The sequence below is a fragment of the Chrysochloris asiatica genome, unplaced genomic scaffold (assembly GCF_000296735.1).
Source record: "Chrysochloris asiatica unplaced genomic scaffold, ChrAsi1.0 scaffold00053, whole genome shotgun sequence".
NCBI lineage: Eukaryota > Metazoa > Chordata > Mammalia > Afrosoricida > Chrysochloridae > Chrysochloris > Chrysochloris asiatica.
This window is the reverse complement of record NW_006408571.1, coordinates 3,146,147-3,167,447: the sequence shown is the minus strand read 5'-3', so window position 1 is coordinate 3,167,447 and position 21,301 is coordinate 3,146,147. Positions and strand designations below refer to the sequence as shown.

General features: G+C 37.5%; 1 protein-coding gene across 1 annotated transcript in view; it reads left to right on the top strand.

Annotated features, from left to right (window-relative positions):
* LOC102840448 (chromosome unknown open reading frame, human C9orf72) overlaps positions 1-21,301 on the top strand; it is a 32,135-nt gene that overhangs the window by 6,117 nt on the left and 4,717 nt on the right. The window contains exons 3-8 of the mRNA XM_006863013.1: positions 236-295; positions 2,665-2,760; positions 4,377-4,441; positions 9,095-9,167; positions 12,455-12,571; positions 14,569-14,804. Of these exons, the coding sequence (XP_006863075.1) occupies positions 236-295; positions 2,665-2,760; positions 4,377-4,441; positions 9,095-9,167; positions 12,455-12,571; positions 14,569-14,804 (647 nt within the window). The remainder of the gene's footprint in view (positions 1-235; positions 296-2,664; positions 2,761-4,376; positions 4,442-9,094; positions 9,168-12,454; positions 12,572-14,568; positions 14,805-21,301) is intronic.

Below are 21,301 nucleotides of genomic sequence, written 5' to 3'. Positions count from 1 at the left end.
ACAGATATTGACTATCTTCTGCTTAATTCTCTGGTTTGACTTGTATTTTATTTTGAATTGTCTATGAAAGCATTGATTTGTTGGGCTCATTTCCTATCCTTTTCAAATTTTTTTTTTTGCGCTAAAGTGGCAAGTATTTTTGCCATGAGCTAAATAAATGTAAAGTATGCCATTTAATAAAGTTTTGATAAACATTTTTTAAAGATTTTTATTAAATAGACTTTTTCTTGCTCAGGAAAGGCAAGAAAATGTTCAGAAGATTGTCTTAGAAGGCACAGAGAGAATGGAAGATCAGGTAAAAAGCATCTTATATTCTATCTAATATCACTATCCCTACTACATGTGTCAGGAAAAAAGATGAGACTTTCTGCTCCTGTCAAGATTTATAGCTTTGGAAAACCCTATACAGGGTCCTCATGAGTCAATAATGACTTGACGGCACTTAACACACCTGCACATTCCTGAAAAAGATGGATGGTACATTTTGTTAAGCCCTAGAAGACTCATTCCTTGTAGATAGTGAGCCCCCAAATTAATACAACTTTTATGGAGATATTGAAAATTAGTGAACCAAATGAAAATGTCCATGTCTTTGGATTCCTGGTGTGGTTCTGTTGGATCAACACTGGATCCTAAGGTTGGCAGTTCAAACCCATCAGTGGCTCTTCGGAAACCCTATACAGGATCACTGTGAGTCATAACTGACTCAACAGCACTTCGACAACAACAAGATGTGAAAAGCCAAGATTGTCATAACAACCCTGTGGGCCCAAGTAGATCTGCACTGTAAGGTTAATGCCACCTCTTTCTTCTGGGGAGAAGCTGCTAGATTCCAGCTGTGAACCTTTCAGTTACCAGCCAAGCATCTAAGCACTGTTAAAGGCATCAGGGTCCCTTGTCTTAGACTACTTGTTGGTAAGTGTCGTTGAGTCAATTATGACTCATGGTGACCCTGTATAGGGTTTCCGAGGCTTTAAATCTTCGCAGGAGCACAAAGCCTCATCCTTCTCCCACAGAACAGCTAGCGGCCTCAAACCACAGACTTTATGGTTCGCAGTCCAGTGCTTAGCCTTTGGAGCTACTACACTCCTATCTTAGGCTGTTGTTGTTAAGTGCCGTTTAGTCGATTCTGACTCATAGCAACCCTGTAAGGTTTCTGAGGAGCAGCTGATGGATTTCAGCTGCCAGCCTTGTGGTTCGCAGTCCAGTGCTGATCCTACAGCACCATGCTACGAGTCCATCTTAGGCTAGAAGAGTTCAATTGGCAAACTAATATTTTGCTATCTATTTTCTATACACAGAAAAGTTTGGGGTACCTTATTCAAAGTAAAAGTAAAACTTTGTGCATGAGACTTTATTTAAGGTATAAATTGCTTCTCAAGCACTTCCATAGAAGTTGTTATTAACAGCAGGAGAACAGGTACACCCCTCAGATGTCTGGAGGTGCAGCCATAGCTCTAAGCACAATACTTATTTGAAGTCTCATGTTACATTTTTAAAACTCATGCAACTTACATTTTACTCCATAGCATATCTTCATTTTAGGGAGCCCTGGTAGCATAGTGGTTACAAATCGGGTTTCGAACTGCAAAGTCAGCAGTGTGAAACTACCAGCTGTTCTGCGGGAGAAAGATGAGGCTTTCTGCTCCTGTAAAGATTTACAGCCTCAGAAACCCCGTTACAGGGTCGCTATGAGTCAGAACTGACTCCATGGCACATAACCACCACTACCGCCACCATATCTTCATTTTAATATTAAAATTTGCCATGATGGTTTATCATCCAACTCTCTCCTGGGCTTCCAGTAACACAGGCTCTCTAGGAAAACATGCTATGTTGGTCCCATGACTTTAAATACCTTTGGGGAGCAGACACCAGAGGTGAAGAAGTATGACTATAAGAATATGGCTTCCCTGTGAAAATTAAATGCAAACCCTTTCTGTAGGACAAAGAAGTTCTCCCAAAGTGAAATCTCCAATGGAGAAGGAGTGCGTTAATTTAATCCTATGACTCCTGGCATGCCATCTTCATTGCTCCTTTTTGTAAAACTCCAGTCTAAACATGGCTGGATTGCCTTTTATCTGGGTTTTCATAGCATGACCGAGACAGACAATACATAAAATAATAACTTGCCCAAAAGCTTACAGAAATACTGGGTGCTGTAGGATAAGCACTGGACCGCAGGGTCCATTTGAGCCACATGGTCAGCAGTTCAAATTCACCAGCCACTCTTTGGAAACCCTATGCAGGGTCTCTGAGGTGGAACTAACATGACAGTACTTAACGACAATGGCAAATATACAAGGAAAAAAGAGAAAGATCCCCAAATGAGATTGGCATAGTGGCAGTAACAGTGGGTTCAAACAAGCGAGATCCTTTCCAAATTCAGCATGGTGATTTTATTACTGCACATGCAGGAAATGATAAACCAGTGATTTTGTATTGACTAAAGAAAATCATTCGTAGAAGAATGAAAATGAGCTTTAACATGTAAATTCTTTAGAAATTAATAGGAATAGTAGATGTGTTTGGACAGTGTTTTAATAAGCTAGCAAGAATTTCCGTTGAAGAGTGTTATTCTTTGCCTTCATTTTTGGTTGTTTTATTGCCCACTGTATCCCATATTGTGTGATGCTCTTTCTCTCATTTTATTCTACTATGCAGGGTCAGAGTATTATTCCAATGCTTACTGGAGAAGTAATTCCTGTAATGGAACTGCTTTCATCTATGAAATCACACAGTGTTTCTGAAGAAATAGATGTAAGTTTTTATTTAAATTGTTAAATAACATAAGTGTACCCCTTATCAATTCCCTTTAGTTATGTTATAATTTTGTCTCTTGGAAATAATCTAATTTTAGTAGTATGTATATTTGTTATGGAGTCCTGGTGTGGCGCTGTGGGTTAATGCACCAGACTGCAAAGCCATTTGAACTGCAGGGTCGGTGGTTCAGGCTCACCAGCTGCTCCTCGGAAACCCTATACAGGGTCGCTATGGTTCAGAACCGACTCTACGACACTTAACAACAACAACAATATTTGTGATGAGTCCTAGTGTGGTGCTGTGAGTTAATGCACTAGACTGCAAAGCTGTGTGAACTGCGTGTTGGTGGTTTAGACTCACCAGCTGCTCCTCGGACACCCTGTATAGGATCACTATGGATCAGAAATGACTCGACAGTACCTAATAACAACAGCAATATGTGTATGTCATACATGTATGTTATGTCACATGTTGAGTGCTGTAGAGTCAGTTCCTGCTCATAGCAATCCTACTGGATTTCCAAGGAGCCACTGGTGGGTTTGAACTGCTGACCTTGTGGTTTGCAGTCCAATACTGATCCTTGTTGTTGTTGTTGTTGTTATGTGCCATGGAGTCAGTTCCAACTCATAGTGACCCTGCACAGGCTCTCTGAGGCTGTAAATCTTTACAGGAACAGAAAGCCTCATCTTTCTCCCGTGGAACAGCTGGTAGTTTCTAACTGCTGACCTTGAAGTTCACAGACGATTCATAACCACTACGCTACCAGAGCTCCTTAAGGACTCCAGGTGTGGCACTGTAGGAAAAGCATCCTACTGCAAGGTCGTTTGAGCTACATGTCATTGGTTAAAACTCCCCAGCCACTCCTTGGAAACCCTGCACAGGGTTGCTATGAGTCAGAACCAACTTGATGGCACTTAACAACAACAATATGTATATATATTTACAGGGTCACTATGAGTCAGAACTGACTTCACAGCACTTAGCAACAACAATAGATTATTTATGTGAAGTATTCACTTTAACAAAAAGCACATATAAAATCCTGAATTGTATGGCCAGAGACTTTTTTTGATCAGCAGTAGTTAGGATAAAGTTAAATGTAATTAGTTCATGTCACCACTATTATATTTCCTTGAAGTGGAAGAATTCCAGACCTTATAGAAGCTGTCAATAGTTACTGCAGTCCTTTTTGTAATAATACCTTGTACAAATCAGTGGCTGTTGGAAGTTTGCTTATTGCTACTAATTTAGTTCCCTGATTCATTTACTGAGGACAATTTAAATCAATTACTATGTGTACAGACAGATGTCTTTAGGAAATTGTTCTTGTTACACTTTGCCTTTGTATTTAAGACATACATGCATCCTGGTTCTGACAAAAAGAGGAAGTTGTTCTTTAAAAAAAAAATTGTTGCTTGACCTGCCTGACCAGCTTTCACATTTGTTCTTCTAAAAGTATATGCTAATGCACAAAGATTGTTTTGTGGGGACTTTTGATGCTCCAAATGAGGACAAGTATGTGATATTGGACCTAGAATTCAGAATTTGTTAAGTCTTATTTCACCATTTTGTTCTAGCCAGACTCATACAATTGTCTTTTTGGTGTGTTTTAGATAGCTGACACCGTACTCAATGATGATGATATTGGTGACAGTTGTCATGAAGGCTTCCTTCTCAAGTAAGCGTTTTCTTTCTTCTCAAAAAAGCTGGATGAAGCAAATACTAATCTTAAGCTTACCTACAACAAGACAGAAGATAATCTAGCTCAGATTACTCTGAGGACAGCACTGCGTATCTGAACTACTGCTTGTTCTTCTTCTTAGGTGCCATAGAGTCAGTACCGACTCAGAGCGACCCTGGGCACAACAGAATGAAACACTGTCCGGTCGTAGGCCAACCTTACAATAGTTGCCCTGCTTGAGCTCACTGATGCTGCTGCTTTGCCATTCCATCTTGCTAGGGGTCGTCTGCTTTTTCTCTGACCTTCCACTACTTACCAAACATGATATCCTTCTCCAGCGATTGGTCCCTCCTGACATTATGTCTGAAGTATGAGAGATGAAGTTTAGCCATCCTGGCCTCCAAGGAGTGATCTGGCTGCACTTCTTCCAACACAGATATTTTTATTTTTTTGGCAGCCCATGGCGCTTTCAATATTCTCCTCTAACACCATAACTCAAAAACATCAATTCTTCTACGGTCTTCCTTAATCTGTCCAGCTTTCACATGCATATGAAGTTATTGAAAATACCATGGCTTAGGTCCAGCACACCTTAGTCCTCAAGTTGACATCTTTACTCTTCAACACTTTAAAAAGGTCTTGTGCAGCAAATATACCTAATGCAATATGTCGTTTTTTTTCTTGACCATGAGTGTTGATGGTTAATTCAAGAAGAATGGAGTCCTTGACAACTTCAATCTTTTCTCCGTTGATAAGAATGTTGTTCATTGGTCCAGTGGTGAGAATTTTTGTTTTTATTACATTGAGATGTAATCCATACCAAAGGCTGTGCTCTTTGATCTTCATCAGTAAATATTTTAAGGCCTCTTCACTTTCAGCAAGCAAGGTTGTATCATCTGCATATGGCAGCTTGTTAATGAGTCTTCCTCCAATCCTGATGCCACGTTTTTCTTCATATAACCCAGCTTCTTGGATTATTTGCACAGCATACAGGATGAATAAGTATGGTGAAAGAATACAACTCTGTTACACACCTTTCTTAATAATCATACTTCACGATGTTGTCTATAGCTTGTCATGATCCACACAATCAAAAGCCTTTGCGTAGTCAATAAAGCACAGGTAAACATCTTTCTGATATTCTCTGCTTTCAGCCAAGTTCCATCAGACATTAGCAATGATATCTCATTCCACAACCTTTTCTGAATCCGGCTTGAACCTCTGGAAGTTCTCTGTCAATGTATGATTGTAGCTATTTCTGTATTACCTTCAGTAAAACTTTACTCTCATGGGATATCAAAGAGATTGTCCGATGATTTCTGCATCCCATTGGGTCACCTCTCTTTGGAATGGGCACAAATATGGATGTTTTCCAGTCGGCCAGATAGACATCTTCCAAATTTCTTGGCATAGATGAGTGAGTGCCTCCAGTGCCACTTCACTTTCTTGAAAGATTTCCATTTTTATTCCATCAATTCCTGGTACCTTGTTCTTTACCAACTCCTTCATTGCACCTTGGACTTCTTCCTTCAGTATCATTGGCTCTTGATCATATACCACCTCTTGAAATGGCTGAACATTAACCATTTCCTTTTGGTACAGTGACTCTATATATTTCTTCCATCTTCTTTGGATGCTTTCTATATCATTCAATAATTTGCCAAGAGAGTGTGTTCTTCCTTTTTGGTTTTCTGTCTTCAGATCTTTGTACATTTTGTTGTAATATTTGGCTTTGTCTTCTCGAGCTGACCTTTGAAATTTTCTATTCAGTTCTTGTACCTCATTTCTTCTCATTGCTTTAGCATCTCTACGCTGGAGAGCAAATTTCAGCGTCTCTTCTGACATCCATTTTGATCTTTTCCTTCTTTCTTGTCTTCTTAATGACTTTTTGCTTTCTTACTATATGATGTTCTTGATGTCATCCCACAGCTCTTCTGGTCTTCTGTCTTTAGTGTTTAATGCATCAAATCTGTTCTTCAGATGATCTCTAAATTCAGGTGGGATATATTCAAGGTCATATTTTGGCTCTTGTGGGCTTATTTTCATTTTCTTCAGCTTCAGTTTGACTTTGCATATGAGCAAATTCATGGTCTGTTCCACAATCTGCCCCTGGCCTTGTTTTGACTGATGATATAAAGCTTTTCCATCGTCTCTTTCCGCAGATGTAATCAATGTGGTTTCTGTGTATTCTATCTGGTGAGGTCTGTGTGTATAATCGTGTCTTATGCTGTCTAAAGAAGGTATTTGAAATGAACGAATCAATGATTTTGCAGAATTCTCCCATGTGATCTCCAGCATCATTTCTATCACCAAGGCCATATTTCCAACTAATGATCTTTCCTGTTTTTTTTCCAACCTTTGCATTCCAATCATCAGTAATGATCAGTGCATCTTGATTGCATGTTTGATCAATTTCAGATTGAAGAAGTTGGTAGAATTCTTCTATTTCATCCTCACTGGCTTCAGTGGTTGGTGCATCAATTTGAATAATATTGGTGTTAACTGGTCTTCCCTGTAGGCGCATGGATATTATCCTATCACAGACAGCATTGTATCTCATGACTGATCTGGATATGTTCCTTTTGACAATGAATGCCAGCCACACCATTCCTCTTCAATTTGTCATTCCTGGCATAGTAATCCTTGTGATTGTCTGATTCAAAATGGCCAATACCAGTCCATTTCAGCTCACTAATGCCTAAGATACCAATGTTTATGCGTTCCATTTTATTTTTAACAATTTCCAATTTTCTTAGATTCATGCTTCGTACATTCCATGTTCCGATTATTGGATGTTTACAGCTGTTTCTCTTCATTTTGAGTTGTGCCCCATCAGCAATAAAGGTTTTACTCCCACGGGCTTTACTCCATTCACCTCATCACGGTGAACTCTACTTTGAGGAGGCAGCTCTTCTCCAGTCGTATTCTGAGTACTATATCATTTTCTAGTACTATGTCTGACAATGTTTCTCTGCTGTTCATAAAGTTTTCAGTGACTGAATATTCAGAAGTAGGTTGTCACTCCTTCTTCCTCGTCTGTCTCCTCTGGGAGCTCATCTGAAACCTGTCCACCATGAGTGAGCCTGCTGGTATTTAAAATATCCGTGGCATAGCTTTCAGAATCACAACAACTCACAAGCCACCACAGCACGACAAACTGACTGATGAGTGGTGGGAACTGCTGCTTGGCCGTGTGTTATTTTGCTTGTTTATTACCCACATGTTTGTGACAAATTTGATGTTCTGCTATTTAATGTTGAAAGAAGTTGAGTTTCCATAGTGCCCAGACGAGAGCTCTAAGTTTCTTGTTTGGTTCCAGTTTCTTGTTTTACTTCTCATTGAAGTTGAAAAAACAGAACCTTTTCAAATAAAGTTTCATTGTGAATGAGCTGTACTTATTAGGACTAGAAAAGAAAATTGTTTATGTTTGTGCTGGTTCTTTCCACCTTAGAGTAGACCTTAATACTTAAGCTGCTAGTTGTAAAACTAGACTGCTTGGGTTCCCGCTATAACCCTCCCTGCACGAGCTAACTGAACTCACTGTGCCTCCATTTCATTAACCAAGAAATGGGAATAATAATAATATGTACTTCATGAGACTGTTAGAAGGATTGGATAAATCACAGAAGCACTTTGCTAATATTTTCTATTTCTGTTTCTTCTGAGGAAAATTGTAATAACAACAGCAATATGGAAAAGTGGAATTGAAAGACCATGGGATATTTTCATGAATTTTTGGTAGCTACCTCATGGCTAGCTGAGGTACTAGTGTTTTACATGTTACTGAGGGTTTACATGTTAGTCCCTATGGTACGTGTATTATCTCATCTCTTAATGCAGGCATACTTTGAAGGTATATAGGTTTGGTCCCAAACCACCCCAGTAAAGTGAGTCATGTGAATTTTTTGGTTTCCCAGTACATGTAAAAGTTATATCTGCGCTGCGCTGTAGTCTGTTGAGTGTACAAAAGCACTATGAAAAAGTTAGAAATATGAAAATTACCAAAATGTGACACAGGGACATGAAATGAGCACATGCCATTGAAAATAGGTTGCTGATAGACTTGCCACAAACCTTCGATTGTAAAAAAATAAAATAAAATAAATACAATTATCTGCAAAGTATAATGAAACAAGGAGGTGCAGTACAATGAGGTATGCTTGTATAATGTTTTTGTGCAATTGCAGTTATATTTAAAAATGAAGAACAAAAGCTTTGATGTCTTTTCTCGCAGACTTCTGATGAAATATCAGAAGTGTGCTAACCTGTATGCCTTAGTGGCTTGAATCAGAAGTGCGCTAGTCCTGATTCTGCTCAGAGACAGCCGTGAATTTTTTAAGAAATTCCCATTTGACTTTAAATTCATCCCTTAACCTCTCTGCACCTTAGTTTCTTTGGCTGTGAAATAGTGGTACCGTTTTGTTAACTAGATTGTCTAAAGGTTCAAATGAGAGGATCTCTGTGAAAGCCTGTGGAAATGTCGAGTGGTCCACAAGTGAAAGTTGGTATTGTCTTTGTAGCCTTGATGTTCAGTATGTACAGCTATTCTCAGTTATTTGAAACTGACTCACACTAACTTGTTTTGTTTTGTTCTCAGTTTGTGAAATTGTTTTCTAGTCATTTTTTCAATCTTCTTTCTTTAACTTACAGTGCCATCAGCTCACACCTGCAAACATGTGGCTGTTCTGTAGTCGTAGGTAGTAGTGCAGAGAAAGTAAATAAGGTAATTTGTTTTTTAATTCTGTAAATTATCTACTTAATACTGCTGTCATAGGTTATTATAATTTAAAGGTTAGGTAGTAATTGTTAAGATGATTAAATAGTATAAATAGGAAATATAATGTGACTGAATTGTTGTGACATCCTGCGGGGAAAGTATGTTTGAAATAAACTGCTAAGACATAAAGTTATTTATCAGTTTTCATAAATACAAGTCTCAGTTGTATATAAATGGTTTTGAAAATATTTTAAGATTGCTGTTGTTAAGTATTGTCAAGTTGGTTCCAACTTACAGTGGCTGGTGAGTTTGAACTGCCAACATTGCTTATCCTCCAGCACCATTCCAAACTGTTTTAAGATTAGATCTTTTATATTTGGGTTCTATTCCTTTATGTTATCTTTAGTAAATGTGAAGATAATCATGTGTTTTTGGAACTACCCACCTCACTGCCGTTGAGTCTATTTCAACTCGTAGTGCCTCTACAGGACAGAGTAGACCTGCCCATTCGGTTTCCAAGGTTGCAGTTCTTTGTAGAAGCTGATGGCATATCTTTCTCCCACTGAGTGGTTGCTGGGTTCAAACTGTTGACGTGTTGGTTGGCAGCCAATCACTTTAACCACGGTTCCACCAGTGCTTCTTTCAGTACTGTTGTTGTTGTTAAGTGTCGTTGAGTCGGTTCCGACCCATAGCGACCCTGTACAGGGTTCCCGAGGGTGTAAATCTTTACGGGAGTAGAAAGCCTCATCTTTCTCCTGCAGAGCGGCTGGTAGTTTCGAACCGCTGACCTTAAGGTTCGCACTAGTTTCAGAAAAATGTTATTTTGAGCAATCATTTTAGATTTGTTAGCTTGGTTTCCTATCTAAAGTCATCTTTCAGGAGATGGAATTTATACTGTATTCAGTAAAATCTGTGACCACTTCCTTCAGTGCTGTGTGAATTAGTAACAAATTAATTAACAGTTATGTTTCCAACCATTAGGAAGTAAACTAAGGGATTTTGTACTTTTCTTCACTGACCACTACTGGTATATAGAGTGAGCATATGTATCTAATGATGTGTTGTTGTTAAGTGCCATCAAATCTGTTCTGACTTATAGCTCTCCTGTGTAAGGTTTCCGAGGAGTGGCTGGTGAGTTTGAACGACTGACCTTGTGGTAGAAACCTACCCTGAGGTTGAGTGCTTATCCTCCATGCTATTCAGTTTCAACTCTTAGTGACCCCATGTGACACAGTAGAACTGTCCCCCGCCGTTTTCTAGGCTATAATCTTTATAGGAGGAGATCACTAGGTCTTTCTCCTGCAGAGATACTAGGTTTGTTCAAATTACCAACTTTTTGGTTATCAATCATTTGCAACAACAAGGTCCTCATCTATTAGCTGGGTCAGCACTTGAACTGTTAACCGCAAGATCTATGGTTCAAACCCACGAGCTGCACCTTGGAAACCCTATATAGAGTTGCCGTGAGTTGGAACTGACTCCACTGCACTTAACAACAACAACAATTTATAAAAGGGTCCTTGGTGGCACAGCTGTTACACGCTTGGCTGATAACCGAACGATTGGTGGACCTGACCCACTCAGCGGCTCCGTAAGAGAAAGACCTAGTCGGCTCCCATAAAGATTATAGAATATAGTCTAGAAACCCTAGTGGGCAGTTCTCTGTCACATGGGACACTGAATTGAAAATTGACTCGACAGCACCCAACAAATAAAATGTTTTTAATATTTTTATTTATACAGAAAATTTTTTAGGGATGATTATTTACTGTACAAAGATACTTGTTATCTTTTTTCTATAAACTACCTGATGTGGTACTTCAGGATAATGTACTGGACCGAAAGGTAGGTTTGAACCTTAATTTGGGTAGTTCAAACCCACCAGCCACTCCTTGGAAACCCTATAGAGGGTCTCTAAGTCAGAACCTACTCGATGGCTCTTAACAACAACATATTTTATATGAGTTTTGATTTACCAAATTCTGAGCTCTGGTAGCGTAGTGGTTATGAATCGGGCTGCAAACCTCAAGGTCAGCAGTTCCACTGGAGAAAGATGAAGCTTTCTGTTCCTGTAAAGATTTACAGCCTCGGAAACCCTATACAGTGTTGCTATGAGTCAGAACCAACTCATCACCACGTAACAACAACAACAATATAAATATTTAGAAACATGTACTACATAGAGATGGTACTATACCTCCATCATTGTATTTAATTTAGTGATTAGTGATTTTGTGGTATCTGCTACCCCATAGAAGGAGCTTCCTATCTATATACCACAAAGCCTTACAACTCCATATAAAGACTTGACAATCTACCTGGCAGGGAGAGACTTAGTTGAGTCCTTCTGTATTCCATATTCTTCTCATTCTCCATCCTGTCAATAGAATAACTTCCCTGTTACTGTTGTAATTTGAGAGAGGTTGACACTGTTTTAAGTTGAAATACACTGCTTTAACATAACTCTTTAGACATAGTCAGAATTCCAATGTAGCTACATATCCTTTTCATTTTTCTAGTAGTTACAGCTCACATGTTAGAATCAAAAGTCTGTAAACCCTAATCAATGCCCTGCCTATCTTAAATCATACTTGGTAGAATCAATGCTCATTTCTGAAAGGATTTGGACACTTCTTGATATTCATTATAGGGATTTCACATAAAGAAACTGTTACTGTTAAACAGAAACTGATCATACATCTGCCTAGTTTAACTACAACTAGTTTTCTTGCCTAAAATTGTCCACTTGTCTGAAAAACATTTGCTGCTGAATGTAGTCCTGGTTTGGTGTTGTAGAATAAGCATTGAACTACTAAGCACAAGGTGGTTCAAACCCACCAGCCACTTCTTAGAAAACCTATACAGGATCACTATGAGTCAGTACCCACTCAACGACACTTAACAACAACAACAACTGGATGGAGATACAATTAGTGATTGTGTTAGGTCATTATTTCTCCCTGAAATAAGGGTTCCATGGTCAAATAAGTTAAGAAAGTCTGCGTATTATATATCATTCTCCTGGACAATCATAATACATACTCCAATGCTAAAGATTTTAAGATATCAAACAATAAATTCACAAAGCATTTCCCAACTTTATGTGACCACAGAATCCCTGTTTTAAGCCATAACTGTTATACCCCTGTTATAACTAGACTAGGTGACTAAGGAATACTTGTTTCTTAGGTGTATTTTATTGGCAATAACAATTAAAATTTCTGTTCACATCTCTTTCATAAGCAGTAGCCTTTTGACTTCACCCTGTAATGCTGAAATCTTTTCTTTTATAGATAGTGAGAACATTATGCCTTTTTCTGACTCCAGCAGAGAGACAGTGCTCCAGATTATGTGATGCTGAATCATCAGTTAAATATGAGTCTGGGCTCTTTGTACAAGGCCTGCTAAAGGTATGGTGTGTGTACACTTATCACAGTAGAATCCAGTTGTCAGAATCATTCTGGAGACTACATACATATATTTTAAATACTGGTATTTAATGCATCTTGTGTTTATATATTCAAGGGCTAACTTTCTTTACCTTGCATTACAAGTTTGGATTTTGAATATACACGTTTATGGATTTATAGTTAATATTATTAGTAAAACACTACAAAATGTACTTTTTGCCCTTCTTTTGTTTCAGTTTGGTTGAGTGTATGTCTAGCATCAGAATATGTTTTTCTTTTCTTTTTAAAAACATGCTTAAATCAAATTACATATCTGAAATGGGAGCAATAACCATTTCTTTTTACTGAACAGATCTGACTTTTGATGTTAAGCATTGTGTGTTTATGTATCCTGTTTGTTTATTGGGAAAAATTTAAGCTTTTTTATCTTGAAAAAGTCTATAGGATTTGAACGATTCACATAAATGGTTGTGTGTATGTATGTGTGTGTATATATATGTACATTATATACATGCATACATATGTGTATGTTGTTAAGTGCCATCGAGTCAGTTCCAACTCATAGCGTATATTTTTCTTTCAGTTAATTGACTCTTCATGGATCAAAACAGGTAAACTATAAATTAGCACTTAATTGAGTAATGAAAGAAAAGAAAATTGTTCTCTTTATAAGGCTGTTAGTGATATTTCAGTTACAGCCATGAAAAAGCAGTCATGCAGATAGAAAAGAGCACCTTTCCTAATGGTTATTTGGTTCTCTCCTGGTGAATGCTTTCTTAGGATGTCAGCATGGTAAAGTAAGAGAAAAAAGCAATTAAAAATTGATGCAAACAAAAATTACATACTGCATTTGCATTTTTAATAACATTCATGCTGAGCTCAGAATAGTAATATTTAAGTATGGCAGTAACTAGTTAAAGCAGACACATTCCTAATTTGAATTGTACATATCTGAAAATCAGAGCTTCTAATTTGAAGGTGTAATGGTATCAAATGCTTCAGTTTTTATTTCCTCAGCAGCAGGTCATTGAATTGTATCATTTTAGCCCTGGTGGACTTGGTCCAGATGCATAGACTAAACCTGAAAAGTGATTTAATGAAAAAGAATATTTGTTGGAAGTTTTCCAGGAAAGTAGAAATTCTATGTCCTTCTAGGAAATACATTGACAGTTATATATCAAGAGCCTTAAAAATGTATAAAACTTTTTACCTACTATTTTTATTTCTGGAAATCTATCCTAAGGAATCAAGTATATATCTAAAGAGAAGTTGTGTTTACAAAGAATATTATCACAGCATTATAAGTGTGTTTTATCCACAGCACATAGTATATGTGCTCCTACACTATACTTGGAACTTTTTTCTTATGATCAAAATAGATATTTATTTAGATTTACAAAGAGCATATAAATAATCCTGAGGAAGAAAAGTCACTTATAATCTCATAAGCAAGTGAATAACATCTGTTAATATTTGATAGCTAGCTTTGAGTTCTTTTTTCTTTTCTGTGCATTTTTTTTAACCATCCTCCCCCCAGAATAATCAGAGTATACTCTGCTTGACCTAACCTACTTTTTCTTCCAATGCCACATATAGTAGCATAAGCACAGGACTGCTAACTGCAAGTTTGGTAGTTCAAACCCACTAGCCACTTCTCGAAAACCCTCTACAGGGTCACTATGAGTTGGAATCAACTCAACAGCACTTAACAACAAGCCAACACATAACCTGTAGCAACTTCATTTTTAGCAGCTGAATAGTAAGTCATTTTTAATTGCTTAATCACTTCTCTTTGGGATGCTTTTGATGGTTTACTGTTAAAACTAATGCAACTATGAACTCTCCTGTCTCTAAAACTTTGTATACATCATGATTAATTTCTTAGTATAAATTCCTATAGGTGGATTTACTAAATTGTTGGGGTTTTTTTTTAATTAAAAAACAATTCTTCATATATTTTGCTGTCTAAGAAAGTGCTCTTTCTTTCATTATGATAGGATTCAACTGGAAGTTTTGTGCTGCCCTTCCGACAAGTCATGTATGCCCCCTATCCCACCACGCACATAGATGTGGACGTTAATACTGTCAAGCAGATGCCACCCTGTCATGAGCATATTTACAATCAGCGTCGATATATGAGATCAGAGCTGACAGCCTTCTGGAGAGCCACTTCAGAAGAAGACATGGCTCAGGATACGATCATCTACACAGACGAGAGCTTCACTCCTGATTTGTATGTAATGCTCTGCCTTGTGCTGTTGTGGTTAAAAAAAACTATGAAACTGTATCATGTAAAAACAAAACGCACAAGCCTATGTTTGAAAGGAAAGAACTCTGACTAGCAAAATTATGCATGAAGAAATATTCAAGTAGTCAAGAAGCCCAATCTTAAATGCCCATTCTCTTAAATACAATTGTTTCCTCTAAAATAGATTAATTAAATCAGCCCTTAAAAATAAATATTTAAGAATGCATTTAACAAACATATTGAGGACTTATGTACTGTACTAGGTACAGAAAATAATAGTAGGCAGCAAAACAGCCCTAGCTCTCCATTGTTTATAGCTGAGTGTGTAAAAATCATTGAACAGGCTTCTTAACCAAAGAAGTAATTTTTAGTCTCCTTTTTACTTCACATATAAATGCAAAAACCAGTAAAAATTGTCAAAATAAGTTGAGTGTTTTGTTTGTATTTTATATTGGGCTATTCATTTTCTACCACAATATCTGGTCAGTAAATTAAACAGAAATAGTGATGATAAAATGTTTTGCATCGACCATTCCATTTAGAAAAAGAAAGTAATCTGTAATTGTAAAAAAAAAAACCAAAAAAAACAACCCACAACACTGTAAAGGTCTGAAATGAGAAAAATAATTAATTGTAACATGCTATTACGGGACTCCTGATGTGGCACTGTGGGTTAATGCACTGGACCATAAGGTCGGTTTGAACTGCAAAGTTGGAGGTTCAAATTCATCAGCTGCTCCTCGGAAACCCTATACAAGGTCTCTATGAGTCAAAACCGACTCAGTGGCACTTAACAACAACAGCCACATTATGGTTCTCTTTAATCAGTTAAAAGCACATCGATTTGGAAGCAGAGATGATGACATGGAGAGATAGAGCAGCTGAGGACTCTAGACGCATGGAAAGAGAAAGGCTGTGTGCTGGCAGCCAGGAGGGAGGCTTGCAGAATGTGCCTTTTGGTTGTTTAAATAATTTTATATTCCTGAGTGTTTTTATGTGCATCATCCTACCCCCTCCCTCCAAAAAATAAAGAGAATAGAAGCAAATACTGTTGAATGATTATACATGGAGGGGATTGCAATCATTGCAGTGAAACAAATATTATAGGATGAGTACAAAATTGATTCTCCCATGTAAGCTATCACTCAAATCACAATAAAAAAAAAACTTAAAAAAAAAAAGTGCATAGAATAGTATGTGTTCAATACATGTTAACATATAATGACCCAGATTTAAGTGAATAAGGCAGCAGCAAAATTGGCACAAGCAGCCCTATCCTGTGTTTCCAAGAAAAGTGAGCTGGAAGTAGAGTCACACAGAGTCTCATTAGCGCCATAGAAGGTATTGACCAAATAAGAAAGCCACGTAGAATAACACCAGGTCCCAGAGATCCCTAGCATCATGTCTCTGGGTACCAAAAACAGACTGACTGAGAACCCCATCATTGCTCAGCTCTGCAGTGCTTCTTAGAAATTTTTTGGAAAACTGGACTAGTAAATAATTTGGTCAAAACTGGAATTCTAAATTAGTAAGTTTCACATATTCATAGTTTTGGTACATGTGTGGAAGTTGTCAAAATTGGTTTGTGCTTCCCCTGTTTTGGTTGGTTGGGAACTTTTCTATTAACTAAGTTTTAAATTAACTTATTTAATTTAAAGTGCATTTGCAGTTGTTTAGTATTTTTATTTACTTTTTAGCAGAGGTATGTGTGTATGATTTTACATGTTTTATTAACTTTCAGCCAGTTACTCTTGTTGATATGACAATAGTACCATGAACTTTTACATCTAAGTAAATTTTCAAAAAATAAAATTATCCAGAAACTATTTTCAATCACTAAATATGCTAAGTTTTATATACATGAATTCATTTTACTTTAATGTACTTTTTAAAAGCTTATTACTGTGAATTGAGGGAAGGTTTGTAGAGCAGATCATCAGTTTTACATCCAACAAATCATAACATTTAGCTTTATTTCAATGATTGCAATCTTGTCCATGTCCCATCACATAACATCATTTATCTGTATTCACTTAACTCTTGTATTGCTCCCTGTGTCTCCCACTACCGTCATCTTTCCTCTGCCATTCTTTGACATGCTGTATATTGTCTTCCCCGTCACCCACATTAGTGTGTCGATCCTCTAGCCCGTGAATAATAATCCCTCCCTCCCCCACATCAGTAAACATCATAGAATGTTTCTTTTATAAAGAAAACCTTAACTTTTTGCAACACTGGTCTCATACCATAATTGTCTTTTTGTCATTGACTAATTTCACTCAGCATAATGTCCTCAAGGTTTATCCATGTTGTGAAGTGTTTTGTAGATTCATCATCATTCTTAAATGTTGCATAGTATTCCAATGTATGTATATACCAAAGCTTATTTACCTGTTCTTCTGTTGATAGACATTTAGTCTGTCTCCCATCTTTTTGATACATCCCTTGTAGACAGCATAATGAAATATCCTGTTTTCTTATCCATTCTGCTACTTCCTGTCTCTTGACTGGGTGAATTAACCATTTACATTCAGTGAAATTATTGATAGGAATGAATATATTTCTGTCATTTTGCTATTTTTTATATGTTTATGTATCTATTTGTGATGCTGCTGGTTTCACTGTTTTACGTAATTTTCTGCACTGAGTTCATTTTGTTTGTAAATTGTCTTTTCATTTCACTTCTGTTGTGTTAATGTTTAATAATTCTTTCTGGTTTTTGTCTCTGTTATTTGATGTGAAGGTGTACTAACTGTCTTTGAGGCTATCCTGTCATTTATAAATTTTTCTCATTTAAAACAGTCTATCCTGAAATCTAAGGAGCTCTGGTAGCGTAGTGGTTACGAATCGGGCTGTGGACCGCAAGGTCAGCAGTTCGAAACTACCAGCTGCTCCACGGGAGAAAGATGAGGCTTTCTGCTCCCGTAAAGATTTATAGCCTCGGAAAGCCTGTACAGGGTCGCTATGGGTCGGAACCGACTCGACAGCACTTAACAACATCCTGAAATCCACGTGACTTTCTTACCATTTGGAAGGTCTATAGCTCCACTATTCCCACTTTTTGTGGGACTTTATTATAAATTTGTATCTCTAGTTCCCCATTTTCAGTCTTAAAGGTTTGTTCTGCTGTAAATACTTTTGTATCTGGATTGGCGCTGTAGGATAAGTACTCAACCGCAAGGTCGGTTTGAACTGTGTAAGGTTGATGGTCCAAACACACCAGCCACACCTCAGAAACCCTATACAGGGTTGCTAAGAGTCAGAACTGACTTGACAGCACTTAAATAACAACAGCAGTCTACTTGGATTGAGTTCTGGCTGGTACTGTCATGTATGCTAATCTTAGGTTGTTGTCTGCTGTTACTGGTGCTCTGTATAAAGAGCACCCTTTACAGTTTTTGGTAACCTTTAATTTCTGTTTATTTAGAAATGTCCTAATTTCACTGTCATGTTTGAAGGACAGCTTTGCTGGGTATATGATTCTTGGTTGGAAATTTTTTTTCTTTCAGAGTTTTATATAAGTCATCCCATTGCCTTCTGACCTGCATGGTTTCTGCTGAGAAATCAGAGTTTATCTTACTGATTCGCCTTTGTAGGTAACTTTTTTTGTTTTTCCCCAACTGCTCTCAGAATGCTTTCCTGGTCTTTAGTTTTGAAAAGTTTGAATATGACATGCATTGGTGATTGTCTTTGGGGATCTATCCTGTTTGGGGTTCATTCAGCTTCTTGTATACTTCTCATCTTTCATGATGTTAGAGAAGTTTTCTTTCAACAACACTAACACTTTTCTCTGTGCCTTTTATTGACCTTTTTCAGTCTGGAATTCTGATTACCTGTAAGTTATTCCTCTTCATGCTGCATCACGTAACTCAGATTTTCTTCAGATTTTTTCATTATTTTTTTCTGATTGTTATTCTAGCTTACTAGTATTGAAAACTTATCTTTAAGCTCACGAATTCAGGCTTCTATTGCTTAAAATCTACTCCTTTGTCCTTTCAGTGTATTGTCAATTTCTGAAATCTTAGTGTTAATTTGGATTTCTAATTACAGGTTTTGTATTGTTTCAAAATTTGCATTTATTTTAACTATTTGTATTTGTAGTGTTTTCCTAAATTCTTCTAAAGTTTTTTTGTATTCTTGCTTTCCTCAATCTTTCTGTTAATACTTTGTAGGTACCTAAATATCAGTCTTTTGAATTCTTTTTCAGTTTGTTCCATTACTCTTTATTCCTCAGAAACATTTTCTTGTCAGTTATTTGAGCCATTCTCTCTTGTGAAATGTGAACTAAAATTGTCTGTTTTTTTCCAGGGCATTGTGATGTTGTAGTATTGGTATTTAGTTGATTATAAGTTGTTGTGTTCTTAGGCTTTCACCAACTGTCTCCTGTGGGTATAGTTAGAGAATGGAAGTCTATTCACCATACTCTATTAGCTGTTTATGCATCTCAGTTTACAGTAAGTTTGGCTGATGTTGGCTGCTGTCTGTCATTAAGGTGGTATGGAAACTGGCATTGATTGTCTCTTGCTGAGTGGTGGAGGTACAGAGCGTGTGGATGTGACTGGACTGTATGGGCACAGTTGTTGTCTCCTGTCAGAAAAGAGAAGAACTCCCCGACCTACTCCACCAACATATACAAGAAAAAAGAGAATAAACAAACAAGCAACCGATTGTGAAAAGAGAAAATAATCAAGGTGGAGGTTAAAAAAAAAAAAAAGGTAGTGAGAAAGAAAAAGAATAAAAAGAGAAAAGTGGGACAGGAAAATGGAGCTATAGAAGAGAAAAAGATGAGAGAAAATGAAAGTTAAAAATAAATTTTAAAAAACAGCACTTCAAAAAACCATGGAGAATGAAGACAAAAAGAGAGTATAGTAAAGAAATATCAAAAGGAAAATAAAAGAAGAGGCGAAATGAGAAACAGAAGAAAAGAAGTAAAAACAAGTAGAGAGCAAAAGGATCAAATTCAAGGAAATGAAAGGAGCGGAAAGAATAAACAAAAACAACAAAAAGAAAAGCAAAAAAATAAAAGTGCAGCTATTGGACCAGAACAGGAAAAAACTCTGGGGTTCTTCTGCCAACCAAAGATCTCATGAGGTGGGTGCAGGCGGGATGAGACTGGGTTCCTGGCTCTAGATGGGTTTCCCAGAGTCTTAGGTGTTATGTATGTTCATGGCACTCAATCTAGAAGCAGTTCTTAGAGACCTTGGATGGAGCTGGTTTTGTTAGGACCACAGGTTAGCAAGAGGCAGGGTGACTGCTTGTGAGTGCTTCTCTATTGCTAGTCTGGTAGCTCTACTGGTTCTGTAGTTCTGAATTTAGGCATCAAAGCAGTGTAGTTGGTCCCCACCTCACATTGGCATGGCTACCAATCATGCACCTCCAAATTCCTGGGTAGCAAGGTCTACATCTGGGGGGAGAGAAGAAGCTGGCCACGTCTCTGGTTACCATTGAAGCATGGAGAAAAAGAAGAATCACACCTTTCCCCACCTATGTGAGTCTGCTTTTTAGGCCACCTTCTGTCACCAAAGCTGCTCACACAAGCTCAAGATGGTCATGCTGCATCTGCCCGTCTGTTCACCAGTCAGTCTCCCTCTTTCCCCATCTGTGTCAACTTCTCCGACCGAACATGCAGTCTACTACTATAACCTTTTTTCTGAAATTTAAGGTTTTCATCTGTATCTGTTTTATTTGGTTTTCTGTATCTGAGTTGGAGCCAACTCGCATTTAACAGTAGCAATCTTTGTTGTAGATTTTCTGTGCAGTGTATCTGCCTAGTGTGCCATCTTGCTGGAAGTTCTCACTCTAATGTATTTTAAGCAATATCATTTATTCTTAGTTATCTTTCATTATAACATTGCAAAATAATGTCTGTCACTGCTAATACATGAGAATTCAGTTACTGGAGTTATTTTTTTAAACAAGTGTATTTAATCTAATTCACTTCTGACCAAGATAGTCATTCAGTGAAGTAGGTATATTCAGACCACTGGACTTTTTCTCTCTCCAAGGTCAAAGCAGTGCTATCAGGGCCCACATCAGCCACAAAAGAGACAACCAGTCTTTGTAAAATGCTGGGGCTTTTTTCCCCTTTCTTAGCTTCCTTCTACTATAGTTTGGTATTGTTGTTGTTAGGTGCCATTGAGTAAGTTCCAACTCATAGTTACCCTATACACAACAGAACAAAATAGTACTTGATCCTGTAGCGTCTTCACAAGTATTGTTACGACGAACCTATTGCTGCCATCACTGTGCCATACTTCTGACAGTCCATGGTACCTTTAATATTCTTCTCCTATACCATAGCTCAAATGCTTCAGTTTTTCTACGGTCTTCCTTATTCATTGTCCAACTTTAACATGCATATGAGGCTATGTAAAATACCATGTGTAGAGTCAGGTGCATCTTAATCCTCAAACTGTTACCTTTGCTATTGAGTACTTTAAAGAGGTGTTGTGCAGTGGATTTGCTTAATACAGTATGTCCTT